Source organism: Bufo gargarizans, chromosome 2, assembly GCF_014858855.1.
Source record: "Bufo gargarizans isolate SCDJY-AF-19 chromosome 2, ASM1485885v1, whole genome shotgun sequence".
NCBI classification, from domain to species: Eukaryota; Metazoa; Chordata; class Amphibia; order Anura; family Bufonidae; genus Bufo; species Bufo gargarizans.
Window position 1 is genome coordinate 501,398,018 of NC_058081.1, and position 20,675 is coordinate 501,418,692.

General features: G+C 44.2%; 1 protein-coding gene across 5 annotated transcripts in view; it reads right to left on the reverse strand.

Annotated features, from left to right (window-relative positions):
* DGKI (diacylglycerol kinase iota) overlaps positions 1–20,675 on the reverse strand; it is a 249,688-nt gene that overhangs the window by 178,284 nt on the left and 50,729 nt on the right. For all 5 annotated transcript variants that reach the window (XM_044281241.1, XM_044281242.1, XM_044281240.1 and 2 more), the window contains exons 9-14: positions 8,804–8,878; positions 7,400–7,495; positions 7,136–7,218; positions 5,060–5,120; positions 3,830–3,943; positions 910–1,047 (exon numbers count right to left, since the gene is read on the reverse strand). In XM_044281241.1, coding sequence (XP_044137176.1) covers positions 910–1,047; positions 3,830–3,943; positions 5,060–5,120; positions 7,136–7,218; positions 7,400–7,495; positions 8,804–8,878 — 567 coding nt within the window. The remainder of the gene's footprint in view (positions 1–909; positions 1,048–3,829; positions 3,944–5,059; positions 5,121–7,135; positions 7,219–7,399; positions 7,496–8,803; positions 8,879–20,675) is intronic.

A 20,675-nucleotide genomic window follows, 5' to 3' on the forward strand; every position in this document is an offset into this window, starting at 1 on the left:
AAAAGGGGGAAACACAGCGTCTGGTGATGTACTATGAGTTCAAGACTTCAGGACAGTCATTGCCAACAAAGGGTTTTCAACCAAGTATTAGAAATTAACATTTTATTTACAGTTATTTATTTTGTCCAATTACTTTTAAGGCCCCTGAAATGAAGGGATTGAGTTTAAAAAATGCTTCAGTTCCTCACATTTTTGTGCAATCATTTTGTTCAACCCACTGAAGTAAAGCTGAAAGTCTGAACTTCAGCTCCATCTGAATTGTTCTGTTCAAAATCCATTGTGGTAATGTACAGAACAAAAATTTAAAAAATGTTGTCTCTGTCCAAATATATATGGACCTAACTGTATGTTTACTGTGACTCCACCAGCAGAACTGTAAAGTGCAGCTCTGGAGTATAATACGGGATGTAACTCAGGATCAGAACAGGATAAGTAATGTATGTACACAGTGACTTCACCAGCAGAATAGTGACTGCAGCTCTGGAGTTTAATACAGGATATAACTCAGGATGAGTACAGGATAAGTAATGTACAGTATGTACACAGTGACTCCACCAGCAGAATAATGAGTGCAGCTCTGGAGTATAATACAGGATATAACTCAGCATAAATGATGTATTTAACAGGGGATTTGTGTCTCTCGAGGTAGTCCCTGTGCATTTTAAACCCATTTACAATATGAATAAAAGGACACAGATCAACACAACTAAATATTGGAGTAATGTAATACTGTATATACATTTCTGCTTCCAATTTTTAGGTAACACATTCAAGTCATGTATATGTAAATATAATGTGCAATAATTTCTAATGGTAATATGAGACTTCTTGCCATGGATCCTCCATTATATACCCAGCATGATAAATCTTACACCCCCAGACTCCTGGGCAGAGCATCTGACCTCTGACCTTATGTGTCCCATCATCCAGCTCCTCATGGAGTAGATCAGGATTCTTCTCCACATGTAGATTCCATCGGTCCAACTGCACAATGGTACCATCTTCTACATGGCAGAGGATCTTGGAGACTGGTTCATCTGTGTAACCCTGAATAGAACAGCAAGGAGAAGGAAAAGTTAGAGGGGAAAAAATCTAAACATTTTTATAAATTAATCAAATAGAATATAAAAAAAATACAAAATCAATTAAGGGCTCATGCACACAAACGTATTTTCTTTCCGTGTCCGTTCCGTTTTTTTGGGGACCGTATACGGAACCATTCATTTCAATGGGTTGACAAAAGAAACGGAAGGTACTCCGTGTGCATTCCGTTTCCATATGTCCGTATTTACGTTCCGTCAAAAAATAGAACATGTCCTATTATTGTCTATTATATGGCACAAGGATCTTTGGGCCCCCTCAGACTCCTGGGCCTGGTAGCAACTGCTACCTCTGCACCCCCTATAGCTACACCCCTGACAGAATACCATCCCACAGAACCAAATACCACAGTGCAGACAAGATACCTCCCAGAAGCTGTTCAACTTCAAGTAAATACTTGTTTTGTAGCCATCAATAGCTGCCATGTTCTGTCCTCCTCCTACTTCTCCAATTGTCTCTAATATGGATATGGAGCTGGGGACTTAGGAGGTGAGATGTGGGTCATAACACCAAGCCAGAACTACCTTCAGCATGCTGCCTGGACATCCTGTAATAATGACACCTACAGTTCCCCCAGTACCCAGCCAGCAGCAGTGAGGAGGGCTCGGTGGCCCTATGGACATCGGCCCACCTGGAAAATTTCCTGTAGGGTCTATGGCCAGTTCGCCTCTTGCCACAATCCATCTTCACCTGCTACAGTATTCCCTTCATCTATGATGTTATCCTTCAAAATTATAGACCTCATGATTTCACATCTATAATGAATTCATTGACCTAGTATTGTGTCCATATGTAAGGGGCTGTACTGCCCAATTAAAACTTGTACAGTGCCTTTCATACTGTATGTCTGTCCCACCCACTCGATGTGTCTTTTCTTTTATACATTATATTGTATTTTACACTACTTAAACTGTTCTCGTCATACACAATTTTTTATATATTTTTTTTTTATTCAAATAGCCGTTTGAGCCCTTTTTTTTGTAGCACAGGTTGTAGATGTACTGTACTTACTAATGCCACCATTTAATTTCCACATGATGTATTGGGAAGCTGAAAACAATTATGAATGGGACGGAACTGAAATAAAACACACTTCATTTTTATGGAGTTCACTGGTTGGTAAAACTGATGGGCCTGTATGATACAACAATACCACATTTATACAGTTTTTGTTGTCTTAATACTTTAAATAAAAAATGTAAAAAAATTGCATCATCATTTTCACCCATAACTTTTTTTATATTTCTAAGGAGCTGTGTACTGACTCATTTTGGCGAGACGATCTGCAGTTTTTATTGCTACCATTATGGTGTATGTATTGCATTTTGATAACTTTTTCAGCGATTTTTTTCATGATGTGAAAAGACAAAAAAAAAAAACAGCAATTTGACGATTTTGAGTTTTTTTCCCCCGGCAAATCATTCACCATGCAGGGCAAATACTTTTATGTTTCAATAGTTTGGGCATTTTCTGGTGTGGTGATATCAATGATGTTTATTTTTGTTTGTTTATTTACTTTTATATATAGAATGGCGAAATGGGTAGTTTGAAGTTTTCTTTTTTTTTTTTTACATAAAAAATAAATAAATTTATTTTTAGTACCCCCCCCCATTCCCACCCCCACAGAATTTGAACATGCAATTATGAGATCATTATACCATAGACTGCAATGGTTTACCATTAATGTCTATGGGAAAATTTGTAAATTTGAGAACTCAAAATAAACTGTTTTCCTTTTGATGTCAAAATACATTTTTAATTTGGTCTTTATTAAAAAATATTGAGCCCCTTTCTCTGTACAGCCTTGAGATTCTCTAGTACGAGGCTCTGTGCTTCTATTGTTTTCCTTTAGGCTCCTCAGCTGACGGCTCCTTATCTCTGATCTTCTGACCTCATAAACACTCATTATAGCTCAATTTGTATTACTGATAAGAATATGGCTTAAATAAGTGTTCATGAGCTGTGAGAAGTTCAAAAATAAGGGATATACATAGCTGGCAGATAAGGGCTCAACGTGAAAGTAAGATGCCTGAATCTAGGCAAAGAGTTAACCCTTTATGAAAAAAACTGCTGAAAATTTAAATTTTTAAAACAAGGATTTTTAGTCCAAAAATGCAATCATAAACAAATGCCCCTGAAGGTGTTCATAGGCTTTAACATACCCAGGAGCCTTCACAAGGCCTGTGACTGCCATAGCAACTGAGCTACTCCCCCAATATCACTGTGGTGGGGTGCTCAGTCATGGGGAGCAGCCTTCTCCCAGCAAGTGACCCCTCAGATGTTGCGGTCACAAGATATCACAGCATTTGAGAGTTTAAATGTCCATGACTGAAGTTAACTCTGGTCATGGACAATGGTGGCAGGTGTCTGTTGTGTAAAACAGCAAGAACCCACTGGCTATGCACCTTGCTTTGGAAGGGGTTAAAAATCCTGTGCATTTATAGTATGCTTGCAGTATTGATGGTGTCCACCAGATACTTCTGTAGCACCACTGATATAAATAGAGGATGAAATCAGAAAGTACTTAGGCTAATGTGTGGCTGAGACTAGATGGGGCGTGGGAACTCAGTACTGCTGTGACCACGGACTTTAGGCTCCAGGTAGCCGACTTAATATAGGCAAGTCAGAGCCTGATGAGTGTGTATGCTGCATGGGTTTTAGTAGGAAAGCTGATTTCATCTCTGGATAAATGTATTATAAAAGGAAAGCTTTATAAATTCCAACTTACCCCTCCCCAATTAAGAGTACGAGCGAGGTCATTCCCAGTACCAAGCGGAAGAACAGCTACAGGAGGCTGAGGGTTGAGCTGCAGCTCATCCAAGACAGAAAGGATCCAGCCTACCTGTGATAAGAAGCAAAGCAGGATTACACAGTGGACAGGTGTGCAATGACTGATCCTGCATATGCTCCACACTGGCAGATCCCATTCAAACTCAGGACCCCAGGGCTGCAACTGTGCTGGCCACAGACATTAAGATCTCCTAGGCCATGATCCAGTCAGAGTTATGATGGCCAAATGGTCACATCCTGGACAAAATCCTCTGCTTACATCGCATCGCCTATATTTTGCTTGAAGGATGGTGAGGTACAGTAACTGCTACATAAAGAGGTACTCTGCGCTCAATTTGCGGCATTTCCATCATGATGTATTGGTCCATACAGTCCAGACTTTCTTCAAATTCTGATTGCCGCTCAATAAGGTTAGATACAGCAATAGCATGTAAGTGCATATGAATATGTCGCACTGGAAAAGGTATGGAAGCAGAGGATCTGGAGCTCTGTACTACAAAACAGAGATACGACTTCTAAGGGTACTTTCACACTTGCGGCAGAGGAATCCCGCAGGCAGTTCCGTCCAACGGAACTGCCTGCTGGATCCATCAAAACGTCTGCCAACTGATGTTTTTTTTAAGACGGATCAGGATCCTGATCAGTCTTACAAATGCATTGAAATGCTGGATCCGTCTTTCTGGTGTCATCCGAAAAACCGGATCCGGCATTTATTTCTTTTTTAAAAAGGATGGATCCGGCCTTCCGAATGCTGGATCCGGCACTAATACATTCCTATGTAAAAAATGCCGGATCTGGCATTCCGGCAAGTGTTCCGGATTTTAGGCTGGAGATAAAACCGTACCAAGCTGCGGTATTTTCTCTGTCCTGATCAGTCAAAAAGACTGAACTGAAGACATCCTGATGCATCCTGAACGGATTGCTCTCTATTCAGAATGCATTAGGATAAAACTGATCAGTTCTTTTCCGGTATAGAGCCCCTGTGATGGAACTCTATGCTGGAAAAGAAAAACGCTAATGTAAAAGTACCCTAAGTTATACTAAAATCAGCACCAAATTTTGACCCTAAAAATAAAATTATGTTCAAAGCTGGATAGTTGACTATATGGTGTAAATACCTTAATAATAAATGGAAATCACTATAATGTCCTGACTGAAGAGCTCTTACCGTCCCATCGCCACCACAGGCAAGAATTCGTAGATTTGGCACTTTTCTATACAACTCCAGTCTGGAAGATAAAACATGAAAATACATGAACACATTACCCATAATAACCAGTCAGATCCCGGCTGCTATACTGGACTACAGGTGACCAGAAGAAAAGACAATGACTATACTGGGGGGGGGGGGGGGGGGGGGCTCTGCCTGGTGTGACGTCAGAGCTCTGATGCCTGCTCCCCATCATCTCTTCTCCTCGTGCTGTTTCACTGGAGCACTAAGAAGCTGCCACCACATCTCCCTCTTCACCCATCTCCCACTCTTCTATTTACTGTGTTACACTAGATGGATTTTCTGGAGACTGAGGAGGTTTCTGAGCGTTTACAGAGAATCTGTTGGATTACGGGTGCTGTAGTCGCAAGGTGAAGACCTGCATCTTCCTCTTACCTCGCCTCCCTGTCTACTTTCTTTTACAGTTTTTACACTAGAGGGATTTTTCACGAAGATTTACAGACAGCCTATAGGCAGGGTAAGAAGAACTACGGCTGCTGTAACATAATACTTGACATATTAAAATGTTTTATATTTACATTTACTGATATAGGTAACAAAATGCAACTATATGTATGCTTTAACCTGTTTTATAATGTCCGCAAAGTTGAACATATTTTGGCTACTTTCACACTGACGTTTCTATTTTCCGGTATTGAGATTCGTCATAGGGGCTCAATACCAGAAAAAAACGCTTCCATTCATTGTCAATGGGGACAAAACATAACTGAACAGAATGGAATGTTCCAAAATGCATTCCGTTCCGTTTGGTTGCATTCTCATACCGGAAAGCAGCATGCTTCGGGTTTTCTTTCCGTCATGGGATGCAAGTCAATGGGGATGGATCAGTTTTTTTCTGACAAAATCTGACACAATAGAAAACTGATCCGTCCCCCATTAACTCTTAATGGAGTTCATGACGGATCTGTCTTGGGTATGTTAAAGATAATACAACCGGATCTGTTCATAACGGATGCAGATGGTTGTATTATCAGTAACAGAAGCGTTTTTGCTGAACCCTGCCGGATCCAGCAAAAACACTATTGTGAAAGTAGCCTTAGTGGGACAAATATAACTAGAGTAAGATTCCTCTAATCTGGCATCGATGGGACCAACCTATACTGGATTATCAAATATTGAAGATCGTTGGACGGTTCTAGAAAAGTCTATAAAACTCCCATGTAAGGGCCTATTCACACAACCGTATTTTTTTGTCTGCATACGTTCCACAATTTAGCGGATCGGATGCGGACCCATTCATTTCAATGGGGCCGCAAAAGATGCGGACAGCACACCGTATGCTTTAAGTATCCGCACTCCAGTTCCACGGCCCCGCAAACAAGAATAGGCATTTCTATCATGCGGAAGGATGCACCGATACGCAAAATGCGGAACGCACGCGGCCAGCATCCCTGTTTTGCGGATCCGCAATATGCAGTCTGCAAAAATGGATACGGTCGTGTGAATGAGCTCTTAGGATATTGACCCTTCTGGAGGACAGGAGATCTGTTTTTCACTCAGATACATTTCATGATTGGTTTTCTCTTCTTACTTTACTATTTCTCAACATATTGCTGTTCTGTGCTGAATTTAACAGACTTCCTGGATTTCCAATCCTTGATTAAGGTAATGTCGGGATGTAAAACTTTATCAGTTATAGTGCAGTTCACTTATATCAAAATCCAACATTGTTTCAGCATAAATCTGAATTATAACATTGGAGCTTTTTATATTTTTCTATGACCGTCCAATAAGGCTACTGTCCTAATAAAAGTAATTACATTCATCCTTGTTTGTAATGCCTTACTTTAACTGCGGAGGCGCTGTGAGGAGAAAATAAGCATAAACACAAAAATTCTGAAGCTGCGACCAACAAATGAGTGTCATAGCAGGTCATGGTGACAAACCACCTGTCTTAGGCTACATAGAGGGGATGGGGCTTCTTTATAAGCTTGTAGGACAAGTAGGATAACTTTTATGTTAATGGTAATGGCAGATCCCTTCTGAAAGCTAATAAGAAGTTGTGGCACTTACGCTTCCCGTGGTCCTTCCTGAGAAAGATCAAAGACCTGCCGTGGATTCAGGAACCACATGAACATCTGCAGCACTTTTGTACCCTATTGGGAACATCACCAGAGACAAGGCATCAGTAAAGAAGACCGCACAAGCCATTAATATGCCTCCAACAAGCCCTAAATGTTATATAGCTTCTGGGTGTGGTTAGTGTTTTTGGGAATTAAGTGAGATGTGAATGGTATGATAGATATACTTGAAGGAGAACCATCTTAATCCACTTACCTGGTTTCCACCACTTTTTGGATTCACAAAGACCAGCAAAGGTTTCATGAGGGGGGAAGATATGGGTTTTATCACAAAGGCCCGGCCTTTGATATCCTGCAGAGGAGAAAGGGAAAGTCAGAATGGGAGTGTGATGTTCCTCTAATGAACCTAGTACACATTAACCAGATTAGGAATTCTGGAAGACAACAAACCTAGGCCAACAATAACCATAACAATGGCTGTTAGAAGGAGTCTGTCACCAGGAGATTCACTGTTAAACCAGACATTGAAGTGCATGGGAGCAGTGCTGCAGCAACCAGTAACCTGCCACCTTCCAGCACTGGAGCTACTCAGCAACAAGTTTATCTCCATGATAGCAACTACACTGTCAAATTCTTATCCAGTGAGAGAAGGTCCCAGTATACAATATATTCAAGAATTTAGGATAGCACTCGTTATTTCAATGCAATTATGGAAAATGTATTGAAAGTCCGCCAGTATTTAAAGTTTACACGGGTAGCAAGCAATGTAAACTTTGAATACTGGCGGACTTTCAATAAAACTCACACAGTAGGACAAGTTACCTCACAGCACTGAGGTAAAGAGCTGCCTAATCCTCCTCTCTGCTGTGCTTGTCGGGGATTATGGTCTTGCATAGAGCTTAATATGATCTTCAGCTCTGTAGGAATGCACTTCACGAGGAGACATGAAGTACAGAGAGGAGGGTGGGGTGTAGTAACGAGCAGCAGCACTTGTATGCAGTCTCCACTACTACAGCCTCACATTGCCAGTCTGGCCTGTTCATCCTCTCTGTATTGATCGGCAGGTTGGGGTGACAGACCCTTAGCTATCCGAACCTTTGAGTAGACTGGTCATGTCGTGGGTGCATGGAGTAGACTGGTTATGTCGTGGATGGGTGAATTTAACAAAAAAATTCACTTCGGCTTAAATTAAGGGGTGTGGTCCCACTGAAATGTGAACCGAACCTTTGAGTAGACTGGTCATGTCGTGGGTGCATGGAGTAGACTGGTTATGTCGTGGATGGGTGAAGTAGACTAGTCATGTCCAGGGTGGGTGGAGTAGACTGGTAATGTCCTGGGTGGGTGGAGTAGACTGGTTATGTCGTGGGTGGGTGAAGTAGACTAGTCATGTCCTGGGTAGGTGGAGTAGACTGGTCATGTCCTGGGTGGGTGGAGTAGACTGGTTATGTCCTGGGTGGGTGGAGTAGACTGGTCAAGTCCTGGGTGGGTGGAGTAGACTGGTCATGTCCTGAATGGGTAGAGTAGACTGGTCAAGTCCTGGGTGGGTGGAGTAGACTGGTTATGTCCTGGGTGGGTGGAGTAGACTGGTTATGTCCTGGGTGGGTGGAGTAGACTGGTCATGTCCTGGTGGGTGAAATAGACCTGATGTCTGGATTTTTACCTCAAAGCCTTTTTTGCTGGCTTTCCTCTTGAACGATGTTCTCTTCTTCCGCCGACTGGAGTTTTTTACATTAACCTGCAAAGGAAGAAAGAACATCTTGAGTCTTGTAACTGCCCCTACGGGCAAGGAAAAAGTTATCCCAGGTCTTCTATTCCTTGTAGTGCCATTTAGGGCAATCAGCTTAACTTCCTTAAATCATAGGAGGGAAATGTTCTTACTCATATGATGTAATGTTCTTAATAGGTGCAGGAATATGAAGGTTTATAGACCTCAGAATATAGGCCTTCTAAGAGGATAAGACTTTGGAGTCACAAATACAACAACTGTACCTGTCTCAGTTCTGATGACAGGGTAGAAAATTGTCCCCCCCACATATTCCCTTCAACCCGCCTGCCATGTGTGGGGATTCGCTCTGGTAGGCAGCTTAGCGGACGCAGTATAGAAGCAATCACAAAATCTTTAACTTAAATAGTTCACACAAAAGGCAAAACAAAATAACAGTTCACAGTGTTGGTGTATGTTCACACTATGGAAAGTCCACAGAACACAAGCATTCACCTAGTTAGCAGTTTTTCATCAGCCATCCACAGCAGGCTTTAGGGGGCCTGTTTTCCAGCAATGCAGCTCTCAGCCCTTTAGCACGGCACACCTCAGGCAGATCCCAAAACCACAGTCTCCACAGCTTCACTGTGAAATGGAGTATAATCCACACAGCTGAGACTGCTGGCTGGGTTTTTATATCCCAAACCAAAGCCCGGCCTGGGACGTGGGGAGTAGCCACCCATCCTGCACTTTGGCTGCTCCCAGTAAGAGCCCGCCGGATCGGCTCTACAACCATACTAAATACTAACTGCCGCTGACACTTAAAATTACCGACTCTTACCTTACCGAGGCCAGGAATTTCGGTGACACATACCTTCCGTCAATGACCCACCCTTGCACCTTCCTACACATGTTACACATGCATGGTTTGCCTTTTTATCCTGTGTGTCCCTTCTCTCTTCCCTTCGTGCTGTCCTCTCTGTATAGTCTCCCCTCCCTCCTTTCATTAATTCTGGCTTCACCCTTCATCTCAGCCACATGTATTCTGTTAGCTGCTCACAGCATGATTTTTTGACCTATCCATTTGTTCATCAGTGTATAATCTGCACAGTTTCGAATAAACTTCTTCACGATCTACAAGGTGTCGTTTGGATCGAGTTACTGTCAGCCAAATCAACTAAGATTGATGGCTATTGCTATCTCATCACAACTGTAAGTTACAGAGATCACACTTTCAATGCTTAGTTTGGAGAACACCCCCTATGCTTTATGCTGCAGCATTTGTCTGTACAAGTACACAAGACCAGTGTCGGACTGGGGTACTTAGGGCCCACCAGTGTAACTGATTCTGGGGGCCCACCTTAGGGCTTCTGCAAACTAACTAATTTTTTTCCATGTCTGTACTGTTCTCATCACTTCAATTGGGCCAGTGTGCAATTCCGTGTCTGTATGTCCGCATAAGGCCTCATGCACACGACAGTTTTTTTTTCACGGTCCGCAAAAACGGGGTCCATGGGTCCGTGATCCGTGACCGTTTTTTCGTCCATGGGTCTTCCTTGATTTTTGGAGGATCCACGGACATAAAAAAAAAATCGTTTTGGCGTCCGCCTGGCCGTGCGGAGCCAAACGGATCCGTCCTGAATTACAATGCAAGTCAATGGGGACGGATCCGTTTGACGTTGACACAATATGGTGCAATTGCAAACGGATCCGTCCCCATTGACTTTCAATGTAAAGTCAGGAGTCCCTTTACTTTCACACTTGTGTTCATAATGCAGACGGTGGCTCCGTTCAGAGCGGATCCGTCTGCATTATATTGTTAAAACATTTCTAAGTGTGAAAATAGCCTCAGACGGATCCGTCCAGACTTTACATTGAAAGTCAATGGGGGACGGATCCGTTTGAAAATTGAGCCACAGTGTGTCATCTTCAAACGGATCCGTCCCCATTGACTTACATTATAAGTCTGGACGGATCCGCTTGCCTCCGCACGGCCAGGCGGACACCCGAACATAACTTGAAGCGTCCCCATCACCATGGGAACGCCTCTACGTTAGAATATACTGTCGGATATGAGCTACATCGTGAAACTCATTTCCGACAGTATATTCTAACACAGAGGCGTTCCCATGGTGATGGGGACGCTTCAGGTTAGAATATACTGAAAAACTGTGTACATGACTGCCCCCTGCTGCCTGGCAGCACCCGATCTCTTACAGGGGGCCGTGATCAGCACAATTAACTCCTCAGGTGCCGCACCTGAAGGGGTTAATTGTACTATCATATCCCCCTGTAAGAGATCAGGGCTGCAGGCAGCAGGGGGCAGACCCCCCCCCCCTCCCCAGTTTGAATATCGTTGGTGGCACAGTGTGCACCCACCATCGGCCCCCCCCTCCCTCCCTCTATTGTTATAAATCGTTGATGGCACAGTGTGCGCCCACCATCGCCCCCCCTTCCTCCCTCTATAGTTAAAAATCGTTGGTGGCACCATCATTGGTGGCAGCGGAGTTCCGAACGGAGTCCCAGTTTAATCGCTGGGGCTCCGATCGGTAACCATGGCAACCAGGAAGCTACTGCATCCCTGGTTGCCATGGTTACTTAGCAATAGTACAATTGTAGAAGATTCATACTTACCTGCTTGCTGCTGCGATGTCTGTGACCGGCCGGGAGCTCCACCTACTGGTAAGTGAAAGGTCTGTGCGGCGCATTGCTAAAGAACTGTCACTTACCAGTAGGAGGAGCTCCCGGCCGGTCACAGACATCGCAGCAGCAAGCAGGTAAGTATGAATCTTCTACTGTTGTACTATTGCTAAGTAACCATGGCAACCAGGGCTGCAGTAGCTTCCTGGTTGCCATGGTTACCGATCGGAGCCCCAGCGATTAAACTGGGACTCCGATCGGAACTCCGCTGCCACCAATGATGGGGGGGGGGGAATGGGAGGCCGCACACTGCCACCAATGGTTGTTACTACTATAGAGAGAGGGGGGGCCGATGGTGGGCGCACACTGTGCCACCAACGATTTTTAACTATAGAGGGAGGAAGGGGGGGGGCGATGGTGGGCGCACACTGTGCCACCAACGATTTATTACAATAGAGGGAGGGAGGGGGGGGCGATGGTGGGCGCACACTGTGCCACCAATGATATTCAAACTGGGGAGGGGGGGGGGGGGTCTGCCCCCTGCTGCCTGGCAGCCCTGATCTCTTACAGGGGAATATGATAGTACAATTAACCCCTTTAGGTGCCGCACCTGAAGGGGTTAATTGTGCTATCATAACCCCCTGTAAGAGATCGGGTGCTGCCTGGCAGCAGGGGGCAGTCTTGTACAAAGTTTGCAGTGTATTCTAACTAGAAGCGTCCCCATCACCATGGGAACGCTTCTGTGTTAGAATATACTGTCGGAAATGAGTTTTCACGAAGTGAAAACTTAGATCAGAAAAAGCTTTTATGCAGACGGATCTTCGGATCCGTCTGTATGAAAGCAACCTACGGCCACGGATCACGGACACGGATGCCAATCTTGTGTGCATCCGTGTTCTTTCACGGACCCATTGACTTGAATGGGTCCGTGAACCGTTGTCCGTCAAAAAAATAGGACAGGTCTTTTTTTGACGGACAGGATACACGGATCACGGCCTCGGCTGCAAAACGGTGCATTTTCCGATTTTTCCACGGACCCATTGAAAGTCAATGGGTCCGCGAAAAAAAACGGAAAACGGCACAACGGCCACGGATGCACACAACGGTCGTGTGCATGAGGCCTAACTGTACTGCAAAATGATATAACATGTCCTAATATTGTCGGCATTACAGACAAGGATAGGACTGTTGTATTAGGCCTCTTTCACATGGGCGTCATGTTTTTTGCCCGGATAAGATGCGGGTGCGTTGTGGGAAAGTGCACGATTTTTCCGCGCAAGTGCAAAACATTGTAATGCGTTTTGCACGCGCGTGAGAAAAATCGTCATGTTTGGTACCCAAACTTCTTCACAGAAGTTTGGGTTTGGGTTAGGTGTTCTGTGGATTGTATTATTTTCCCTTATAACATGGTTATAAAGGAAAATAATAGCATTCTTAATACAGAATGCATAGTACAATAGGGCTGGAGAGGTTAAAAAAAATAAAAATAAATTTAACTCACCTTAATCCACTTGTTTTCGCGCAGCCGGCATCTCTTCTGTCTTCTTTCTTCAGGACCTGGGTAAAGGACCTGTGGTGACGTCACTGCGCTCATCACATGGACCATTACATGATCTCATACCATGGTAATCGATCATGTGACGGGCCATGTGATGAGCACAGTGACGTCATCACAGGTCCTTTACCCAGGTCCTGAAGAAAGAAGACAGAAGAGAAGCCGGCTGCGCGAACAAGTGGATTAAGGTGAGTTAAATATTTTATTTATTTTTTTTTAACCCCTCCAGCCCTATTGTACTATTCATTCTGTATTAAGAATGCTATTATTTTCCCTTATAACCATGTTATAAGGGAAAATAATAAAGATTGGGTCCCCATCTCGATCGTCTCCTAGCAACCGTGGGTGAAAATCGCACCGCATCCGCACTTGTTTGCAGATGCCTGCGATTTTCACGCAGCCCCATTCACTTCTATGGGGCCTGCGTTGACGTGAAAAACTTACAAAATAGAGCATGCTGCGATTTTCACGCAACGCACAAGTGATGCGTGAATATCACCGCTCATGTGCACAGCCCCATAGAAATGAATGGGTCCGGATTCAGTGCGGGTGCAATGCGTTCATTTCACGCATTGCACCAGCGCAGAAAACTCGCCAGTGTGAAAGGGGCCTTAGAGGTCGGCTGTTCTGTTCCGCATAATGTGGAATGCACACACCCGGTATCCATGTTTTGCGGATCCGCAATTTGCAGACTGCAAAACATCCAACGGTCGTGTTCATGAGCACTTACAGTGATAACAGAAATATTAAAGATGAAGTATTATGGCCGACATTCACAGCAAAATGCACAAACATACATGTGGCAGAATTTACACATATATGGATATCCTGCACTTAAGGGGTCCTGAGACATTCAATTACATTACCACCAATCTATGTACACAAGGGTGTTAAGACCACGTTCCCTTGATCATAGGGATCTCAGCAGTCAGACCCCCATCATTCAGACACTTATCATCTGTCAAGTCATAGCTGTTGGAACTTTTCACATTCCCTATCCCTAAAGGTTTTCATTAGGTGTAAAAAAATAAATAGAATATAGAAATGCTCGCCTGTTAGAGGACCTGTGTCCACTTTTCTAGTTATCCTCTATCCACAGGATCGGGAATACCTAAGTGATCCGTGAGGTCTGAACGCCGGAGCCCCCACTGATCCACCTTCTTGTTTGAGTGGGGTTACTGGAGATGGCAGAGTACAGGGCTGGCTATTTCCAGTGGTCCCAAAAAGAATAAATGGACTAGCAGGGGATATGTGTGGCCTGACACACCATCAAAAAGGGGGAACAGGACCAGTTCCTAGGATCAGTGGGGGTCGCAGAATCGGACCCCACTAATCATACAGTTATGCCCTATGGCAGGCATGCCCAACCTGCGGCCCTCCAGATGTTGCAAAACTACAACTTCCAACATGCCTGGACAGCTTACAGCTATCAGTCTACAGCAGGGCATTGTGGGAGTTGTTGTTTTGCAACAGCTGGAGGGCCGCAGGTTGGGCATCCCTGTCCTACGGTGTGGAGAGGATAACTTGAAAACCTGGACAACCCCTTAAAATCCTCCACCACTCCACCAGTATCTCTTTACATGGCAGCAGTGATGCCTGTAAATACGGAATATCATCACTACCACCATGTAAACCATTCATGTCAATACTGGAGAATGTGACGCACTGTGCAGAATTTTTCGGGCATAAGTACAACCCCTTTTTGCAGATCATAACCTTTAACAAAGCCCAAGCAAAGCTGCTAGAGGAGCCATGTGAGCAAAGGGCACAAACAGAGGGTCATAACTGAAACAGCGGTATTAGGGTCACCTGAGGCAGGGTAATAGTGGGAATCCTGGAGCAGGGGTAACTGGAGAAGAGGCAATATTAGCGGTGCATTTAGAGTGGGGGCATCTGGAGCTGGGGTATTTATGGGAGTGCACCTAAAGCAGAGGCATTAGGGTCACCTGGGGCAAGGTAATAGTGGTGATCCTGGAGCAGAGGTATTAGGAGGGCAACTGGAGAAGAGGCAATATTAGGGGTGCATTTAGAGTGGGGCCATTGGGGGAATCTGGGGCTGTGACACTAATGGGGGTGCACCTAAAGCAGAGGCATTAGGGGGACCTAGGGCAGAGTCCCTCCCAATGCCACTCTGAACTCTGCAGAGAGCAGCACACATTTATAGATGAGTCTACTATAAATGCATCCCCTATTTCCCCCTTACAGTCTCCTACAGCTACTACTACTGTCACACACCTGAGAAATCAGCCCAGCACCGCAGAGGAGTCCTTCTCTTCAGCAGCCACAGTTTTCTGACAGCAGGGAGGGCAAGAGGATGGCCAGACATTTTCTCTCCTCCTTCACTGCCAGCTTAGAAGCTTAGAAGATAATTTTTGAATTCGCCAATATATGATGAATATTCTACAAGATATTCGCGAAATATTGCAAATTCGAATATTGCCCGTACCGCTCATCACTAGTAAAATTCAAGCCACGTTACCATTTGGGCCAGTGATTGGCTGGCAGGGGTGACATGCATGTCAAGTGTCCCACTGCTACGACAGTGTGTGACTGCAAATAGTTTTTCTGTATATTTCCTGTATTTATGCTGCAAAAAGATTAAACATGTACTTTGCCATGTACTTATGCATTTTAGCAGTAAACTGTTAACAGGCCTTAGCAACCAGTTTCTAGGTGGGTCTGTGTATCTCTCCCCTTAGGGAGCATATTAGAAGCATTCAGTGTAGAGACAGTGGATGTCTATAGAGTGTAGTATGTGGAGGAAGCAGAACACTCCCCTGAAGAAAGCTTAACATCAGCCAAAGTTTAGAAATAGAAAGAAAACATTGAAACTCATTCCAGTGTTGAGAGGAGGTGTGTGTAGAAGCTCTGTGGAGATAAAAAGCTTAAAAAAAGCTTAGATTCTATAGCAGACATTGTCCAGAAGCTGAAAGGCTTCCGGCCCTGGACAAGCTTAAAAAAGGCATAATCTGGATATGCCCACCATACTACATCCTACAGTGGAAAACTGTAGTAACAACGGTGAGTATAGCAAACTGTGAAAAAGGTGCAGACTTAGTCTGATGTTGGAGTCCGTCCTATGGATGCATAGAGAAAGTGAAAAGTGTTGCACTCCTATTTCTGGATGCTTATTCAAAAGTCAGCTAGAGAAATGTAGTGTAAGGAGTCTTGCTTTAAAGAGACATCTTGGCCTATTAACTTTTACCGAATCTGTGGAAAATTACACTGGTGTAAGAACTGCCAATGCATGTGTGAGATTGTGGATAAGCTCTGCCTGTATAAGGTTTACAGGGAGTGCAGAATTATTAGGCAAATGAGTATTTTGACCACATCATCCTCTTTATGCATGTTGTCTTACTCCAAGCTGTATAGGCTCGAAAGCCTACTACCAATTAAGCATATTAGGTGATGTGCATCTCTGTAATGAGAAGGGGTGTGGTCTAATGACATTAACACCCTATATCAGGTGTGCATAATTATTAGGCAACTTCCTTTCCTTTGGCAAAATGGGTCAAAAGAAGGACTTGACAGGCTCAGAAAAGTCAAAAATAGTGAGATATCTTGCAGAGGGATGCAGCACTCTTAAAATTGCAAAGCTTCTGAAGCGTGATCATCGAACAATCAAGCGTTTCATTCAAAATAGTCAACAGGGTCGCAAGAAGCGTGTGGAAAAACCAAGGCGCAAAATAACTGCCCATGAACTGAGAAAAGTCAAGCGTGCAGCTGCCAAGATGCCACTTGCCACCAGTTTGGCCATATTTCAGAGCTGCAACATCACTGGAGTGCCCAAAAGCACAAGGTGTGCAATACTCAGAGACATGGGCAAGGTAAGAAAGGCTGAAAGACGACCACCACTGAACAAGACACACAAGCTGAAACGTCAAGACTGGGCCAAGAAATATCTCAAGACTGATTTTTCTAAGGTTTTATGGACTGATGAAATGAGAGTGAGTCTTGATGGGCCAGATGGATGGGCCCGTGGCTGGATTGGTAAAGGGCAGAGAGCTCCAGTCCGACTCAGACGCCAGCAAGGTGGAGGTAGACTACTGGTTTGGGCTGGTATCATCAAAGATGAGCTTGTGGGGCCTTTTCGGGTTGAGGATGGAGTCAAGCTCAACTCCCAGTCCTACTGCCAGTTTCTGGAAGACACCTTCTTCAAGCAGTGGTACAGGAAGAAGTCTGCATCCTTCAAGAAAAACATGATTTTCATGCAGGACAATGCTCCATCACACGTGTCCAAGTACTCCACAGCGTGGCTGGCAAGAAAGGGTATAAAAGAAGAAAATCTAATGACATGGCCTCCTTGTTCACCTGATCTGAACCCCATTGAGAACCTGTGGTCCATCATCAAATGTGAGATTTACAAGGAGGGAAAACAGTACACCTCTCTGAACAGTGTCTGGGAGGCTGTGGTTGCTGCTGCACGCAATGTTGATAATGAACAGATCAAAACACTGACAGAATCCATGGATGGCAGGCTTTTGAGTGTCCTTGCAAAGAAAGGTGGCTATATTGGTCACTGATTTGTTTTTGTTTTGTTTTTGAATGTCAGAAATGTATATTTGTGAATGTTGAGATGTTATATTGGTTTCACTGGTAAAAATAAATAACTGAAATGGGTATATATTTGTTTTTTGTTAAGTTGCCTAATAATTATGCACAGTAATAGTCACCTGCACACAGAGATATCCCCCTAAAATAGCTAAAACTAAAAACAAACTAAAAACTACTTCCGAAAATATTCAGCTTTGATATTAATGAGTTTTTTGGGTTCATTGAGAACATGGTTGTTGTTCAATAATAAAATTAATCCTCAAAAATACAACTTGCCTAATAATTCTGCACTCCCTGTATGTTTAAAGTGTACTTAAGCTGTCATTTGGCATTCCGGGCACTAGAGGCCACTGTTTTGCAGCACAGTCAGCACACTCTGGGATCTGCATATGCAAAGCAGATGATGATTCATGCTAGCTGCTTCTGAAAACCAGGAAGTGTTGATCTGACATGGTGGAAGCAATGTTCTTTGAGAGATTGAATCCGACTCCATCCTGGCTTGTGGATGTCCGGGAGTGAATGGACAAGCGGAGGAAGAAGATTAGGTGTTGTCCCTTTACTGGATCCGGCTCTTTGAAAGAGAGATTGTTCCAGGAGGACAGTGTACAGCGTGTGGGCAGAAGCCTTATCATCAAGCAAGGCCGCACGGTTGCTGAGAGGTTGGTGGGCATCCTCGGGCCCAAAACGGACGCAGGTCAGTACACCTGGTTACTGATTGTATTCTACTGTGTGGCGCCTGAAGTAACAGAGACTAGCCTAGGCCTTATAGTAGTTAGATAGTTAGGGTTATATGGTTTTCTAGGCCTTACTGTACTGGACTGCGGCGCAGTATTTGACTTGCAGGCTCTGCTGTGTCCGCCACCGGCTAGGTGTGACCACTTTAGCGGCACAGCACGACTTGCAGGCTCTGCTGTGTGCGCCATCGGGCTAGGCCTGTCTCTCGGACAGGGACGGTGACTGTGGGCCTGGGGTATAACTTAGTCTATGTATACTTATATTGTTGTGTTTTCACTATTGTTAAAGTATAGTTTCTGTTCTTGCAAATCTGGTGTCAGTGTCGCTTTTATTGTCTGTGACTTCGCTGTATCCTGGGGAGCCCACCCCGGTACACGGCTTACACATGCATCCTAAGAACTGTGACTACTGTACCTGAACTTGATTCTTCAGTAAAGTACCATTCTGTTGTTAACTTGGCCTCATTATTTCCTGCATCGTTACACCACACAGATATTTTAGGCTGCCAAGGGGACCCACCCTTGCACCACATACCAACCCTCAACAACAAGGGCACCCCAACCATATCAGGCAGGAGAACCCCAGAACCAGTGTGCCCTGAAGGGAAGACTCGGCCCAGGAAACATCAAAACTGTTAGTAAAACTTCTCACATGCTCCACCCTTGCGGCCTGCTGCATATGTATACAGCAAATCACACTTCCAGTCCAGCCCGAATGCAGGAGAAATGGGAGTCGCAGAGCTGGAACTGGGACCCACTGAAAAGGTAAGTCTTTTTTTTTTATGTAAGACACCCTTCCCAGCCACCCTGCAAAAGTTTTTGCGTTCAGACAACATTTCTAACTGTCCCTAGTGGTGGGCGCACACAGATTTTTAATTATATCATTTATCAAGTTAAACTGAGCTATCCTATACAGATTATCATGAAATGAAGGCATGACATTTTGGACCTATGGATGTGTTCACACTGAGTTTTTTTTTCCATAGATTTCAGTGCCTATTTGTTTTTACTTGGAATCTCGTAGTTTTTCATACATCCATGGATTTTTTTTCCATGCAGATTTGAAATCCACATCAAGAAGTGACATCACTTTTCGACACAGCTTCTGCAGGGAAACCGCTGGAAGTTAGCCACAATCAGAGATAAGCCCCATTGAACGAGACTATTTCATGTGAGGAACCGTGGCAGTTCAATCTGCAAATCAGCAGGAGAAATCTAAGGCCCCTTGCAGACTAGCGTGTCCGGATTAGGTCCGGATGCGTCCCGGTGCATTGCGGCAAACCCGCAAAATTGCGTTCCGTTGTTCAGTTTTTATCGCGCGGGTGCATTGTGTTTTGCACGCGCGTGATAAAAAACTAACTGTGGTACCCAGACACGAACTTCTTCACAGAAGTTCAGGTTTGGGTTCAAGGTTGTGTAGATTGTATTATTTCTCCTTATAACATGGTTATAAGGGAAAATAATAGCATTCTGAATACAGAATGCATAGTACAATAAAAAAAAATTAAAAAAATTTAACTCACCTTAATCCACTTGTTCGCGCAACCGGCATCTCTTCTGTCTTCATCTGTGAGGAAAAGGACCTGTGGTGACATCACTGCGCGCATCACATGGTCCATTACCATGGTGATGGACCGTGTGATAAGCGTAGTGACGTCATCAAAGGTCCTTTTCCTCACAGATGAAGACAGAAGAGATGCCGGCTGCGCAAACAAGTGAATTAAGGTGAGTTACATGTTTTATTATTTTTTTAACCCCTCCAGCCCTATTGTACTATGCATTCTGTATTCAGAATGCTATTATTTTCCCTTATAACCATGCCACCTAGCAACCGTGCGTGAATATCGCACCGCATCCGCACTTGCTTGTGGATGCTTGCGATTTTCACACAACCCTATTCATTTCTATGGGGCCTGCGTTACGTGAAAAACGCACAAAGAGGAGCATGCTGCGATTTTCACGCAACGCACAAGTGATGCGTGAAAATCACCGCTCATGTGCACAGCCCCACAGAAATGAATAGGTCCGGATTCAGTGCGGGTGCAATGCATTCACCTCACACATTGCACCCGCGTGGAAATCTCGCCCATGTGAAAGGGGCCTAAGGTTCATACTTAGAAAATACCCTAAGGGTAAATGCACACGTTCAGGATTTATGTAAGAATCCGCACTGAAATCCGCAAGTGTTCGCAGGGAAATCCGTGCGGACAATCCGCATCAATTGGTGCAGATTTGGTTGGGTATTTTCCACGTGTGGATTTTACTCTCCCCATTGAAGTGAATGGAGAACATCTGGTCAGGAAAAATAAATTGACTTGCTGCGGATTTAAAAATCGGCACCACGGGT